The sequence below is a fragment of the Lampris incognitus genome, chromosome 6, assembly GCF_029633865.1.
Source record: "Lampris incognitus isolate fLamInc1 chromosome 6, fLamInc1.hap2, whole genome shotgun sequence".
NCBI lineage: Eukaryota > Metazoa > Chordata > Actinopteri > Lampriformes > Lampridae > Lampris > Lampris incognitus.
In genome coordinates, this window is record NC_079216.1 from 64,301,057 (window position 1) to 64,316,788 (window position 15,732).

The 15,732-nt window shown below is 48.4% G+C and overlaps 1 protein-coding gene across 1 annotated transcript in view; it reads left to right on the forward strand.

Moving 5' to 3' along the window:
• Positions 1 to 14,544, forward strand: part of ptprq (protein tyrosine phosphatase receptor type Q) — a 49,296-nt gene extending 34,752 nt beyond the window's left edge. Inside the window, exons 39-63 of the mRNA XM_056282490.1 lie at positions 125 to 400; positions 952 to 1,103; positions 1,434 to 1,575; positions 2,095 to 2,370; positions 2,484 to 2,840; positions 2,948 to 3,066; positions 3,318 to 3,504; positions 3,613 to 3,854; positions 4,081 to 4,150; positions 4,484 to 4,642; positions 4,928 to 5,222; positions 5,325 to 5,398; positions 5,503 to 5,602; positions 5,725 to 5,853; positions 6,772 to 6,816; positions 8,817 to 8,843; positions 9,047 to 9,128; positions 9,226 to 9,316; positions 9,930 to 10,006; positions 10,185 to 10,319; positions 10,911 to 11,036; positions 11,190 to 11,335; positions 13,907 to 14,042; positions 14,295 to 14,418; positions 14,507 to 14,544. Of these exons, the coding sequence (XP_056138465.1) occupies positions 125 to 400; positions 952 to 1,103; positions 1,434 to 1,575; positions 2,095 to 2,370; positions 2,484 to 2,840; positions 2,948 to 3,066; positions 3,318 to 3,504; positions 3,613 to 3,854; positions 4,081 to 4,150; positions 4,484 to 4,642; positions 4,928 to 5,222; positions 5,325 to 5,398; positions 5,503 to 5,602; positions 5,725 to 5,853; positions 6,772 to 6,816; positions 8,817 to 8,843; positions 9,047 to 9,128; positions 9,226 to 9,316; positions 9,930 to 10,006; positions 10,185 to 10,319; positions 10,911 to 11,036; positions 11,190 to 11,335; positions 13,907 to 14,042; positions 14,295 to 14,418; positions 14,507 to 14,544 (3,605 nt within the window). The remainder of the gene's footprint in view (positions 1 to 124; positions 401 to 951; positions 1,104 to 1,433; positions 1,576 to 2,094; positions 2,371 to 2,483; positions 2,841 to 2,947; positions 3,067 to 3,317; positions 3,505 to 3,612; positions 3,855 to 4,080; positions 4,151 to 4,483; positions 4,643 to 4,927; positions 5,223 to 5,324; positions 5,399 to 5,502; positions 5,603 to 5,724; positions 5,854 to 6,771; positions 6,817 to 8,816; positions 8,844 to 9,046; positions 9,129 to 9,225; positions 9,317 to 9,929; positions 10,007 to 10,184; positions 10,320 to 10,910; positions 11,037 to 11,189; positions 11,336 to 13,906; positions 14,043 to 14,294; positions 14,419 to 14,506) is intronic.
• The last annotated feature ends 1,188 nt before the right edge of the window (positions 14,545 to 15,732 follow it).

The following is a 15,732-nucleotide window of genomic DNA, read 5'->3' on the forward strand; positions in this document are numbered from 1 at the left end:
ATTCTAGAAGTTAACACATCTCAATGCTTGACTGTAGCTATGTATTGATTCCAAGTTCTTGTGTGTGTGTGTGTGTGTGTGTGTGTTGTGTGTTGTGTGTTGTGTGTTGTGTGCCTGTCTTTAGTTCCTAGCTCTGCTCCAATGCTTGTGTCCACCAGGAACTTGTCATCCTCCTCTATCTCTGTGGTCTGGCAGCCCCCCCTAGAGGCCAACGGGGAAATTACAGAGTACGCCCTCACATTGTTCGGCCCTGGAGGTTCCAATACCACGCACAGCCCCAACACCTCGTTCAGCCTGACCCACCTGCTTCCATATACACCTTACAACCTCACTATCACTGCGGCGACGCGAAAAGGCTCAGGGCCCGCCCTCCTGCTGCTGCTTCACACTGATGAGTCAGGTTGGTTTTAAAGCCTTCCCTGGAGTAGGATCTCCTTTACTTGCCCTCAACAATAATTCCACACCCTTGCATGCTAGCTGACATCCTAACATGATGGTTTTTGTTTATTTAAATATGTCTGGGGGTGTCCGGGTAGCGTAGCGGTCTATTCCGTTGCCTACCAACACAGGGATCACCAGTTCAAATCCCTGTGTTACCTCCGGCTTGGTCGAATGTCCTTACAGACACAATTGGCCGTGTCTGCAGGTGGGAAGCCGGATGTGGGTATGTTGTGTCCGGGTCACCGCACTAGCGCCTCCTCTGGTCGGTCGAGGCGCCTCTTCAGGGGGCAGGGGGAACTGGGGGGAATAGCGTGAACCTCCCACACACTATGTGGTAGTCTGCAGCCCTCCGTGGATCAACAGAGGGGGTGGAGCAGCGACCGGGATGGCTCGGAAGAGTGGGGTAATTGGCCAAGTACAATTGGGGAGGAAAAGGGGGGGGGGGGTCCAATAAAAAAAAAAAGTCTGTCTATCTTCCTTACCATTGCTCTGTCTTTCTGTGTGCCTCAGGCCCCATGTCCCCCCCTCGGCACCTGGTGATATACAACCATACGGCCTTCTCTGTCTGGCTGAGCTGGGAGCCTCCCCTAGAGCCCAATGGAATAGTGACACACTATGGCTTTTGGATCCAAGAGCTCATCACAAACACCGTCACACACTGGGTACCCCTAATTTCACACACCAGAGTCTGCCATGACAACAACACACACACACAAACACACTGAAGCACTTGACATGAACACACGGTCACACACCAGGGTACCGCTAATTTCACACCCCAAATACCAGTCAACGGTAACCTATTGTCTTCATACTCGCACTCACCGTGTGTGGATGCTGATAGAGTCCGTCTGAGGGACTTTATCTACTACAGTAAAATACCGCTCCACGCTTCACTTGTTCATCACTAGATTATTTGGTCTCCATGCTTAGTCTTAGTCATTCTCTTGTGTTTTTTCTGCTTAAACGTATTGCTCTGTGTGTGTCTGTAGAATGCCTCTGATCCACTGACCACAGCACACTTATCAGGCTTCAGGCCCCACACCTCCTACGAGATCCGCGTTTGCAGTTACACCCGAGTAGGCCACGGAGACCAGTTCAGCAGCCCTGTCGCCTTTACCACCGACGAGTCAGGTACCCGCCGTCTGTTCCCAGCAGAAACAGACACCGATTCAGGCTTTAGTTTCTTTTCTGTGTTCATTAATGCTGCCATTGGCATGTAACAAGATACGTTTTATTGATTCCCTCGGTGAGAATTGTGTCGTCATATTAGCAGAGAATAGAGGTGCGTGTTGTAAAACAAGGAGTATGGCGGTCATAAAGGATATAATGGAAAATTAAATTGAGTTAAGCAGTAAAGCATCTCGGCGCTGGTAATGATATTCTCTACGATAGATGAAATAAAATCACTGCAGGATGGCCAACGGCAGATGAACAGATTTTCCACTGCCTTCAGTTTAAAATGTACTGTCACCTGCGATTTAGAGACCAGTGCAGAACTGCTCAGGATAGCCTAGGACAGTCATTTAAATGATTAGTCTTCCGTGTGCTAATTAATAATACCGGATGGTGTGGTCATTTCTTATTAATTCCTTGAAAATTGCAGCGGGCTGTGTAAGAACCCTCCATCTCTCTTTTTCATCCCCTCCATAGTATCCGATGCAGTGGGGAATCTGTCTTGCTCGGGAGCAGGCTGGGACTCGATTCATCTGTCATGGGACCTTCCGGCCAACCCCAACGGGCAAATTCTCTTTTATCAGATTCTGGTCGACTTGGACACACAACCAAACATGCAGAAAGCCCTCACAAATAACTACACAGTGACGGGGCTGTCACCCGACGTCGAGTACACGTTCACTGTGACCGCAGTCAACTCTGCAGGATCAGGGGACCAGATGAACTGCAGCGCCTTTACGCACCCCGAGTCCGGTAATTCACCCTACGTATTGTGTGGTATTTTGGATGATTTCACATAAGTGCTGCTCAGTATACAAGTTATTGTGTCAAGACTATATCACCGAACCCCTCTGTCTCCCATAAAGTACCAGGTGTCCCTCACTTCATAAACGTTTCTGAGGTCACACCCACTAGCGTGACACTTCAGTGGGCTCCCCCGCTCTCCTCTCCGGGCATGCTCAAAGAGTACCGCATCACCGCACAGCTGCTGGCCGTTGTATGTGAACCAGACACCCAGCCCACTGCAGAGCTTCACCCAGAGCAGGAGGTGGCATCGTGGTGCGTGGACTCACAAGTGGTCGTGTCAGTGAACGGTTCGGATGTCAGTGTCAAGCTCCAGTCCCTGGCTAAATTCAGGCGCTACCGATTCAGACTGGCGGCGCTGACTAATGCAGGAGTAGGGGAACAGACGCCCTGGATTTATGCACATACCCTGGCTTCAGGTGGGAACATTTTTTTTTGTCCGTTATTGGGGGGGGGGGTTTAAATAAAAACACTTCATATGCACATGCAGGCTTTGAGTCCTCTTAATTTTCTCTCTTCCCCTCAGACCCTGATGCTCCTCCCCGCAACATAAAAGTGACCCCCACCTCTAACAGCCTCCGTATCCAGTGGGATGCTCCTGTTGTCCTCTCGGGGCCCACATCTTATCTAGTCCACATCATTTCTGTGAGCATCATTCGATCATACTTAAACACATTTAGCCAATGACGTGTAATACACAGAAGGATGTATTGTGGCACAAATCAGCATGATGCCGTCTGTCCTGGTCTGAGCGGTTTTCTCCCAAGGGCTCCTGATGCAGCTCAACATATGGGGACCTATGTAGAGAGTGCAAAACGCCTTTGAATTATTGCAATTGCGCAAACACATTCAAACACATACACACAGGTCTGATTGTGTTTCTGCTGTTTTGTCAGTTGGATGATGCAGCTGTGAACCACTCGGTGGTCCGAGCACCAAGGGAGCTGAAGACTGTGGTGGTGACCAACCTGACTGCCTTCACCCTCTACTCTGTAACCGTCATAGCCTTCACTGGCTCACTAACGGATGCTGTCAGCGATGGGAAGGCCAGTAAGCCCACCATCATCAGAACCCTGGAGGAGGGTGAGTGAGGAAAAGCTCGCCCAAGATGTGAATTCTTTCTCTCTCACTCCCCCCTCCGCCACTTAACTACCTAAGTCCTTCTTTTCCTTTGTCACTCTGCCCCTCCAGAACCCAAAGACCCACCCAAGAACGTGACCCTGGCAGTGATCCCAGAAGAAGTGACCCGCGTATTTGTGACCTTCACCCCGCCAGAGGAACCCAATGGAAACATCAGCGCCTACTTGGTGCAGGTCTACCAGCACGGTCAGCTGGTCATGACCATTAACCGCCTCAGTGTCATCCAAAACCAGAATCACACTCTCACCGCTGTCATAGATGGCCTGAAGGGAGGAAACAACTACAGCATACGGGTGAGGGGCAGACACGCATACACTCGCACTCTCACTGTTCACCGACCCTACAGCAACTGTCAACAAATACTCTCCTCAGATCCATTCATTCCCTCCAGCCGTTCACACCATCAGTGACCTCTACCAGCTCGGAGGACCATGTATTTTTTTTTTCCACTCAACCTTTTCTCTGTGTCTCCATCTCCTTCATATGTCTTCTCTTGCTATCCGTTTCATCTGCTTTTAGATCGCGGCTGTTAACGGGGCTGGTAAAAGCCCACCTAGCCCAGAGGTCCAGATAACAACAGGGATCAAAGGTAGTACTATCCTTCAAGCTGTGCAGCCATCAAACAAGCCTTTCTATGCTGCTGGTTTTACTAGCTTTCCATATCCTGCTGTAGTGCTGCAGCACAAATGCAGATGATGAGCTGCCGCTGCACAGTACAATACTGTGCAAGTCTCGATACCTGAAGTCAATCCTGTATTAATGTCGTAGATGTAAGATAAAGAACAGAACACGCTTAAATCTGTGCTGCTTGGACATATAGATGTCGCGGTGACTGTTCAGTGCTGTATAAATAACAAAAAGAACACATCCAAACACATAACTGACCTGTGTGTGTGTGCGCTCAACCGTGTGTGTGCTACAGCCCCAGCGAAGCCAACCCAAAGACCCCAGGCAGCACTGGGTCGTGGTGGAGTTGCCATGGTAACCCACAGGAGCATCACCATCCGCATGCCTGGTTGTTTCTATAGCGACGACAATGGACCAATCAGACACATTCAGGTCATCGTAGCTGAATCAGGGGGTATGAGTCCAAATAAACACTGATGACTATTAGTCTTAGTTTAACTTTCTTAACCTACAGCCAGGGCTGCTTGTTACTACTTGTAAATGCTACTAGTCCACTACTAGTTGTAAAAGCCATGTGTTTATATACGGTTAGTGTGAATTTACAAATCTATCTGTATAATATGGTTTGCACCATTGTTCCCCGAGCACACAAAAAGAGAGAGAAGCCAAAACCAAGGAGCAAAATCTCAGTAAAGATTAAACCGCTAACTCCGCTACCTAACTTTCCTTCCCGTCACAGTGAAGGACGGTAAAAATCTCACCAATTGGAAGAACGCCTTTCTTCATTACCCCACCCCCTACCTGACGGATGAGGGTTTCCCCAACCCGCTATGTATGGGGAAGAGGGAGACACACACAGACACACACAGCTTTATGAGGGATACTCGCAGTGTCTCTGGAGATGGCCTTCCACAAGAGCGACGCAGTGGCCTCAGGGCAGAGACGTACATCATAGGCGAGGACGATGATTGTATGGAACAAGAGAATACTGACAAATTCTGCAACGGACCCCTGAAGCCTAACACCGTCTATGTGTAAGTAAGCCACACGGGGAGCACATCATACACAGGGCAATGGAAACCAACATGTATTATTACAGACAATAGCTGCTATTGCTGCCTGTCTGTGTCCGCTAGGTTTAAGTTCCGAGCCACCAACATCCAGGGCCAGTACACAGACTCGGAGTACTCTGAGCACGTCATCACTGCAGGTGAACGCCTTCATTCCTTCCTGTCGAGGGAAAAAAAAACCCAAAACAAAAACGACAGAGTGGTTTGGTGAATTCTCCCCTTTTTCTTCTCTCTCGTCCTCCAGTGGACGGCTTGTTGACCAGAGATGAACAGATCATTCTGGGAGTTCTCCTCTCCTTCTTCTTGGCTGTGTTGTTCATCGTCATCATCTGCGCCTCAGTCAAGTACGACAGCCGCCATGCGGATATGCCCATGCATTTTCACACGTTTCACTGAATCCTGCCTCACCTCTGACCCAAGGGCTATGACAACATGGTTGATTGACATGTCTGTCGTCACATGTTAGGATCCATCAGCATAAGAAGGAAGGTGGGACCTATTCTCCAAGAGAGGCAGAGATCATCGAGACCAAGTATAAACTGGACCAGCTGATTGCTGTGGCTGACCTGGAGCTGAAAGAGGAGAAACTCAACCGGTTAGTTGGTGTGCATGTGTGTGTGTTGCATGTATGTATGTATAATTTATTTATGTTTGCGTGTGTACATGAGTTTGAGTCATTGCAGGTCTCACTCATTGTACCTGACATCACACAGGTTAGGCTACTCCAGATGTCTGAGATTTAGTTAGATGAAGTCTAATGACTCCTGAGGGATAAAGTACATTAGCAAGAGACGTGATCTGGATCGGAAAAGAGCAAACACAATGTTTTGACAAAAACATATAATTAACTGTGGGCGGCACGGTGGCACAGCGGTTAGCACAGTAGCCTCACAGCAAGAAGGTCCTGGGTCCGAGCCCCGGGGTAGTCCAACCGTGGGGGTCGTCCCGGGTTGTTCTCTGTGTGGAGTTTGCATGTTCCCCCCGTGTCTGCGTGGGTTTCCTCCGGGTGCTCCGGTTTCCTCCCACAGTCCAAAGACATGTAGGTCAGGTGTATCGGCCGTACTAAATTGTCTGTAGGTGTGAATGTGTGTGTGTCGGCCCTGCGATGGCCTGGCGGCCTGTGCAGGGTGTCTCCCCGCCTGCTGCCTAATGACTGCTGGGATCGGCTGCGAATGTGCTTTGTCTCAGTTAGATAGGTGTTAGGGCAGCATTTCTATGACTGCTTGTCTGCATGTTTGAATCTTGCATGTTGTTCCGGGGTCCTTAGTTTTCTTCTGTGACTTTAGAGAATATAATATATGCAAAAATTAACACCACTGTATTTATATTTAGGACAGTCAGAATACTCATCTCCCCTTGTCCTTTTCTATCATTTCAACAGTACAAATATCGCACAATACCTCAGCTACGCTTGCACTATGCCTGTTAACACACACGTGTACACTGACAGGCCTAACAAGGAATGCCGGCGCCGTGCTTTGCTTCTGTCTCACTCGGCATTCTCTCCCTGCAGGTACTCTTCCTTCTTCTTTAGGCGGAAAGAAATATATGTCATCCAGTAAGTTGGGCTTTGCCGTTTTAGTGTGTGCCATCTGTCTGTGCTTTGTAGGTAGCCGTTCATCCATCGATAAGTGTCACAATCACCTTAAGTCTGCCATTCCGTTGCCTACCAACACGGGGATCGCCGGTTTGAAATCCCCCGTGTTACCTCCGGCTTGGTCGGGCGTCCCTACAGACACAGTTGGCCATGTCTGTGGGTGGGAAGCCGGATATGCGTCCTGGTGGCTGCACTAGCGCTTCCTCTGGTCGGTCGGGGCACCTGTTCGGGGCGGGGGGACTGGGAGGAATAGCGTGATCCTCCCACTCGCTACGTCCCCCTGGTGAAACTCCTCAGGTGAAAAGAAGCGGCTGGTGACTCCACATGTATCGGAGGAGGCATGTGGTAGTCTGCAGCCCTCCCTGGATCAGCAGAAGGGGTGGAGCAGCGAGCGGGACGGCTAGGAAGGGTGGGGTAATTGGCCGGGTACAATTGGGGAGAAAAGGGGGGGGGGGGTCTGCCGTTTGTGTAGTTTGTTAGTGTTGTCATCTTGTCAGAGATTGGGGAAGACCCACTGCTCAATCTTCTTTTCTTGGGGGGGGGGGGCAAACTGGGCTGAATGTGGAACATTTTTTGTTTAATCACTCATTGCTTGTAGTGTATTCTTTTGCTCTCTCTGAAAGAGACAGCAGGGCAATGCTGGGGCTGCTTCATTTGACACCCTTTTAACTTGTTAACCAACTCATTATCTTGAAATTACCCAGAAAGCACAGTGGTGTTGGGGTGCACAGTTTAGAAATATTACCCGTAGCTCTGCTCTGTCGCCGCCTCATTCCACCCAGCTTCCATTTGCACATTCCTGGCACAAAACCTCAAAGTCGGTCCCTGAGAGTTACCTCACAGAGTAAGGGGGCAGGGTAATGATGGGTTACCTTCATTTGCATAAACATGACATGGTATTGTCTTTAATGAGGCCCAATTTAACCGTCCTGGATTTAAATACGGTAACTCACTGGAGATTGGGATTATTTAGGTGAGACGTTGACGATATGATGGTTTCAGTTTTGCCCCGGCTGTTATGTTTTGCCCCTTTTCCACTGCATGGTACTGGCTCAACTCGGTTCTACTCTGTTCGACTCTACTCGCTTTACTTTTTGGGATTTGGTTTTCCACTGCAGATAGTGCCCCCTCACGGTGAAGCCCCGCTGGTCGTTTGTGGGTGTGTTGACAAGTTCTTCCTCACTTCTCTACCAGCGTCCCACACCAGTGTTTTATTTTATTTTTTTTAAATCAACAAGACCAACTCTAAATGTGTGCGTCACATGAACAATATTAGTGTAACTAAGAGATTCACTGACAACAAAAATGTTTTACATGGATGGATTATCAACTGTAATACAATTTTCATAAGACTCACTTTGGCATTTCCTGATAATAAACAGTTGTTCGGTTTCCCTCTGACCAATCAGTGGTCAGATTTTATTTATATTTAAATAAATATAAATACATTTCATTTATATTTTATTTATTTTTAAATGTAAATATTTTTATTTATATTTAAATAAATATAAATAAAAATATGTATTTTTATTTCTATTCAAATTTAAATATTTTTGTTTATTTCATAAGATTTTATTTAAATATAAATAAATATACATATGTATTTATATTTAAAAATAAACAATCTCTTAAAATAGAAATAAAATAAAACGAATAAAATAAATATATGTTTATTTATTTATATTTTATGTATTTATTTATTCATAGTGGTATTTTCATGTCACCTTTAGTATCAGCTCAGCTCACCCGGAACCTCGACAGAGGTGGTACCAAAAAAAAAGTACCCGGTACCAGGTACTCGCTCTAACTTTTGCCCAATTGAAACCAAACAAAGCGAGTAGAGCTGAGCTGAGTAGAGTCGAGCCGGTACCATGCGGTGGGAAAGGGGCATTAGTTATGCAATAGCAACGGCTCTGTTTCTCATTGGTTAATGTTGCTTTCTGGTTTTTTTTTTCCCCAAGGCTTCTCAGCTACAGAAAATCACTCAAGTAAGTCATTCAATATTTAGAGTACGACTACACAGGCCGCACTCTGTACCCTCTGTTCTGCTTAGTAATGCATCAAGTACTCTGGAATAATTCTGCAGTTGATAACCTCTTGCTTATGGAATTTTTGTACCTCTTTCTCTCTTTCACACACACACACAAATTCTCTCCCGCCTCCCATTCTTCCTCCCCTGCCCTTTTACCAGACCCATTAACAAGAAGTCTTTCCTGCAGCATGTGGAGGATCTGTGCACCAATGACAATGCCAAGTTTCAGGAAGAGTTCGGTGTAAGCGCTTCCTTTTTGTGTGTGTGTGTATAATGTATTGTGTGTTTACGTGTTGCTTTGTGGAAGCACTGACACGTGTTAGACCCCTCCTCTCCAGGAGCTTCCCAAGCTGTTGCAGGACCTGGCCACTTCAGATGCTGACCTGCCCTGGAACCGATCCAAGAACCGCTTCACCAACATCAAACCTTGTAAGTGGAGCCAGGATTCAGCACATATTGTTAATGGCAGACCTGCCCAGATGTGACAGAACATCAGCTTTGGGGTTGTCTCTATATTTGCAGTCTAACGGGTAAAATGAATGAAATAATTTCAACGCTGTTCTGTCAGGCATAAACACTCTGCAGTGCGACACTGAAATTATTACATTTGCTGCCACATACGGCACGGTGGCGCAGTGGTTAGCGCGGTGGCCTCACAGCAAGAAGGTCCTGAGTTCGAGCCCCGGGGGTAGTCCAACCTTGGGGGTCGTCCTCTGTGTGGAGTTTGCATGTTCTCCCCGTGTCTGCGTAGGTTTCCTCCGGGTGCTCCGGTTTCCACCCACAGTCCAAAGACATGTAGGTCAGGTGAATCAGCCGTAAAAAATTGTCCCTAGGTGTGAATAGGTGTGTGTTTGTGTGTGTGTCGGCCAGCCCTGTGATGGCCTGGCAGCCGCCTGCCACCCAATGACTGCTGGGATAGGCTCCTGCATCCCCGAGAGCAGATAAGCGGTTTGGATAATGGATGGATGGATGGCTGGCACATACAGAACATAGCTGCTTTTTCACACATCTAACTGCACACCTCCGTCTACACTGTGTCCAGATAACAACAACCGAGTGAAGTTGCTGTCTGAACCAGGCATGCCGGGCTCTGACTACATTAACGCCAGCTTCATCTCAGTAAGTACCAGCTACAATTCACTGAGATACCAACGGCTAACCTGGAGGGATGCTGTTGCTTAAGTCCTCATGAGGCTACGCACCAGTCATAGTCATTATACCCATTTGCTGTAATTGGAGGTTTTTACTGTCTGTCTCTCTTTTTCTCCCCCTTTCTCTGTGTATCCCCACTTGATAGGGCTATCTGTGTCCTAATGAGTTCATAGCCACCCAAGGTCCTCTCCCCGGCACGGTTGCTGACTTCTGGAGAATGATATGGGAAACGGGAACCCGCACCATCACCATGCTCACACAGTGTTACGAGAAAGGCAGGGTACGTCACCTGAGATGTAATGCAATTCCAAAACACTGCTGGAGACAACATTTAGACAGTTTGATACGCCAGTGGGGCGGCACGGTGGTGCAGGGGTTAGCGCGGTCGCCTCACAGCGAGAAGGTCTTGGGTTCGAGCCCCGGGGTAGTCTAACCTTGGGGGTCGTCCTCTGTGTGGAGTTTGCATGTTCTCCTCGCGTCTGCGTGGGTTTTCCTCCGGGGGCTCCGGTTTCCTCCCACAGTCCAAAGACATGTAGGTCAGGTGAATCGGCCGTACTAAATTGTCCCTAGGCATGAATGTGTGTGTGTGTGTATGTTGGCCCTGTGATGGACTGGCGGCCTGTCCAGGGTGTTTCCCCGCCTGCCGCCCAATGACTGCTGGGATAGGCTCCAGCATCCCTGCGACCCCGGTTGGGGTAAGCGGCTTGGATGATGGATGGATGGATGGATGGATACTCCACTGTGTCTCGATTCTTGTAGTAGGAATATATCAGCCACTCGTATTTGTTGTCACTGTGCATATATATGTGTGAGGATGTTTTTTCTGTGTGTGTGTGTGTGTGTGTGTGTGTGTGTGTGTGTGACATTTCAGATTCGGTGTCACCAGTATTGGCCAGAGGACAACAAGCCAGTGACTGTGTTTGGCGACATCATCATCACCAAGCTGACAGAGGACGTCTACCCTGACTGGACCGTCAGAGCGCTAAAAGTAGAAAGGGTAATCAAGTTAATATACCCACATACACGCGCACACACTCACACAATTTACACTGTGAAAAACTACAACACAATAGTGAAAATAGCTCCGATAGTAACACTTCTGACAATTAAACTTTTGCTTTTTGGTGTCCGTATCTGTGCGTGCACGCAGCACGGGGACTACATGGTGGTTCAACATTTCAACTACACGTCCTGGCCTGAGCATGGAGTCCCCGAGTCCAGTAGCACGCTCATTCAGTTTGTCAAAGCCATCAGAGCCAACAGACAAGACAACACCACCATCGTGGTGCACTGCAGGTACAGATCAGACGGAGTCATTCTAGCCAAGAGTGACGACCTGTGTGTTTTAAAATGGTGTAACTCTACTTAACAATAAAACACGTGGGCAACCCTTTAAAGTACAGGCAGGTCATTACACAGAAATAACCAAGTGATATAAAAGTAAAATGGATGTAACTGAACGATGATGAGTGGTAATAACTGAGTAATAGATGATCAGACGGCGTGTAGGATAAATTCACAGATCACATTGTACCAAACACAAGTATTTTTTTTGGGGGGGGGGGGTTCCCCGTATTTCTCCCCAGTTATACTTGGCCAATTACCCCACTCTTTCGAGCCGTCCGGGTCGCTGCTCCACTCCCTCTGCCGATCCGGGGAGGGCTGCAGACTACCACGTGCCTCCTCCCATACATGTGGAGTCACCAGCTGCTTCTTTTCACCTGACAGTGAGGAGTTTCGCCAGGGGGGCGTAGTGCGTGGGAGGATCACGCTATTCCCCCCCAGTTCCCCCTCCCCCCTGAACAGGTGCCCCGACCAACCAGAGGAGGAGCTAGTGCAGCGACCAGGACACACACCCACATCCAGCTTCCCATCCGCATACACGGCCAATTGTGTCCGTAGGGACGCCCGACTAAGCCAGATGTAACACGGGGATTCGAACCAGCGATCCCCATGTTGGTAGGCAACGGAATAGACCGCCACGCTACCCGGACGCCCCAAACACAAGTATTCTGAATCCTTCGTGTCACAGGAATGACTAGTAATTAGCTGTTAAACTGGAATACGAGGTGAATATTGAATGTCCTGCTGCGTTACATAATCACAGTAAAGATAGCACCACATTCAGCTTTTACCTTATTTTGAAGTTTAACAGCTAATATTATCTATTCCTCCGACGAAGGACTCAAAATACTGTTTGGTTCAACATGATTGGTGAATTTATCCAATTTTAGTGTCTGATATAGATTATGGTCAACATATCATTATAATATAGCATCTTATATACTAATATACTATTTTACATAAAATAGTGCTTTTCTCTTACATTAATCAGTAATTACCAGTCATCATAATTGTATTACATCTATTTTACTGGTACGTTACTGTTCTGCATAATGAACAGCCTGTAATTTAAAGCGGCAATAGACAACTTTCTTGCTCTAACTCACCATTCTGAAGTAAATCTTGATTGCGCAGTGTAATGGCTGTAGAACAATGACACCACCAGCGTTTAGATTGGTTCCCTATAAGCCTCGCTTTCAGGCTTATGGGGAACTAAATTCTGTCTGCCACCGGGTTCGATCTCGCGGGAAATGAAGGCTCGATTTACAGCACAAAGGAAGTGTGTCAGCCATTGTGCAACCAATATAAGCAGAGGATAGCGCTTTTGTTTCCCCCAGTAGCTATGGGGCACCACCCCCACTAGCGGAAATGGTGGACGGTGGAACAATCGAAGGGACAGTAGAAACTCTACCCAGCAAAGAAAAAGAACCCCGTTGATGGAGGAGGCAAAGAAGGCAAAAGAGGGAGAGTGATAGAAACAAAGGTAAAAAAAAAAAAGAAGTTAATCTTGGATGGACATTCACTCAATGGAGCGAGCTCCAGTGTTGTGTCGAACTCTGTTTCCCCATTGAGATCTGTTTCCCCCTAGCCAGACGAAAGCGTTGGCATGGAAACGGGTATTGGTTAAGGTAAGTGTTAAGTTAAGCGTAGGGTAAGGTTGAGCAAGCGTCCCGGTGTTGTATCGAACTCCGTCTAGGGGGAAGCACATCTCAACGGGGAAGCGGAGTTCGACACAACACCCAGGCCTTGAAAGGGTTCCAAACCTACATTCAGTTGGGATTCTTTTTTTTGGTTTTGGATTTCTCCCCCTATTGTTCCCAGCCAATTACCCCACTCTTCCGAGCCATTCCGGTTGCTGCTCCACCCCCTCTGCTGATCCGGGGAGGGCTGCAGACTACCACATGCCTCCTCCGATACATGTGGAGTCGCCAACAGGGGATCCCGGTTCAAATCCCCATATTGCCTCTGGCTTGGTCGGGTGTCCCTACAGACACAATTGGCCGTGTCTGTGGGTGGGAAGCCAGATGTGTCCTGGTCGCTGCACTAGCGTTTCCTCTGGTCAGTCAGGGCGCCAGTCCGGGGGGGAGGGGGAACTGGGGAGGAATAGCGTGATCCTCCGACGCGTGACGTCCCCCTGGCGAAACTCCTCACTTGTCAGGTGAAAAGAAGCGGCTGGCGACTCCACATGTTTCGGAGGAGGCTTGTGGTAGTCTGCAGCCCTCCCCGAATCAGTAGAGGGGGCGGAGCAGAGACCGGGACGGTTCGGAAGAGCGGGGTAACTGGCCAAATACAACAGGGGAGAAAAAGGGGGAAAATCCATAAAAAAAAAGTAAGCTACAAATGCTGTTTTTGACTTTCCAGGGCGTAGCATAATTTTTCACCACTTTAATTTTTTGTAGCTGCAGCTCCTTTTGCCATTTAAGAGTCATGGTGACTCCGAGTCCACTGCCGATCACAAAATCTAACACCAAACTGTGTCAGGCTGGATATTCACACGCGCGTCCTCTCCCCCTGGGTTCTCAGTGCCGGCGTGGGCAGGACGGGCGTGTTTATCGCACTGGACCACCTCATCCAGCACGTCGGCGATCACGACTTCGTGGACGTGTACGGCCTGGTGGCCGAGCTGCGCAGCGAGAGGATGTGCATGGTGCAGAATCTGGTTAGTTCCAACAACACTTCCGCTTTCTGGCAACCGACCTTTTTAAGTGTTAAAACGGTTCTTTACGAACCTCACGCTCAGTTTTATTTGTGTAGCCCAATATCACAAACTGCAAATTTGCCTCCGGTGCCTGCTGTTAAGACTTCATGCAGGATATTATACAGGATTGGGGACTTGTCCCGGGGCTGCGCAAGATGTTTATGGTTTGAATCTTGGGATGAAACATGACTTGTGAATCTCTCGGTGTGTCAGGCCCAGTACATGTTCCTGTACCAGAGTACCTTAGATCTTCTGAGCAGTAAAGGAAACAGCCAGTCCATTTGGTTCGTCAACTACTCCGCCCTGGAGAAGATGGACTCATTGGATGCCATGGAAGGTAAGTAGACACACACCCACACCCACACACTGCACAGAAGCAGACCCACGTCATTCCCTCAGTCCACGTGTTGGTCCTGGTTTTGCAGGCGATGTTGAGCTGGAATGGGAAGAGACCACGATGTGAAGACCGATTTCATTCAAACCTGCAGCTGAGAGAAAAAGAGTGACGCGTAGAGTTCGCTGGGTCCCGGGGCCAAAAATCCTGCTGAGGGCCCCTTCGCCGCCGGAGAGGAGTATGAGGATGGAGTAAACGGAGCAGTGGGAACTGAACCGGCGGTTAGTCTGTCTTTAGCAACCGACGTCAAACGTGAACAACCCGCTCCCCTTAAGAACAGCCCTCCCTTAAATCCGTCCACGTCGAAAAGACTGCGAGAACGGGAGGGAACAGGAAGCGAGAACGAGAACTTAAAGCCAAGTAGGAGCGCTCTTTCCCGTCTGTACACAGGTACTTTGCACAAGTCAGTTGGTTGTGTATTATATGACATTATCGTATTATCGCTCATGTTTTTTTGTAAGATAATTTATTCAGCCAAAACTGGTGTCTGTTCTTCTGTCTGTAATGACCTTTGTGCTCGGGTGTTGATGGCTTTCTTTTTAAAGACTTGCTCAAAAGTAAACCAGGCGTTAATGATCACGTTTTCAAGGATTTATTCATCCCGACTTGCCTCGCTCACGAAAAGGTGTCGTGTCTATCTGTCGTTACGCTGCTATAGGAAACCAAACATCACTTTCCAGCAGTTCTTGTTATTATAAGGAACAGAAACAAAACCGTATCACACACACAACACACACACACACACGGGCCTTGGTACTGACCCCGGTCTCTAATGAATGAGTTTGGACCAGATGCACGAGGAAGATGGCGAAATGAGGGCGCCCTGTATCGTGAACGGCCGCAAAAAAAACGATTTCCCAAAAGCCTTCCTCGTTCCACCATCCTCTTCCCACACCTGGGTGCAAATTCATTTGTCGGGAAGCGGGGAGACGGCGCGAGGGACGCAGGCGGCGCGGTGGCTGCGGACACCCACCCGTCCCCTCACATACACAGCCCAGAGCCTCCGCGCAGAGTAAAAACTACTTTATTCTTCCATTCTCTTCAAACAGAAAAAGAAACAAACTTTAGAAATGTTCCACTAGTAAACATGTTGATCTTTAGAAAGCCCCTTTAGAAACACCGTGCGGGGGCGCACGGACGAGACGACGGTGCTCCGCAGTCAGGCTGTGGAGCGGCACGTCTCCATGACAACCCAGGAGGAGGAGGAGGAGGAGGAGGAGGTGGTGAAGGGTACAGGAGGAAAGAGCGAGGACGGAA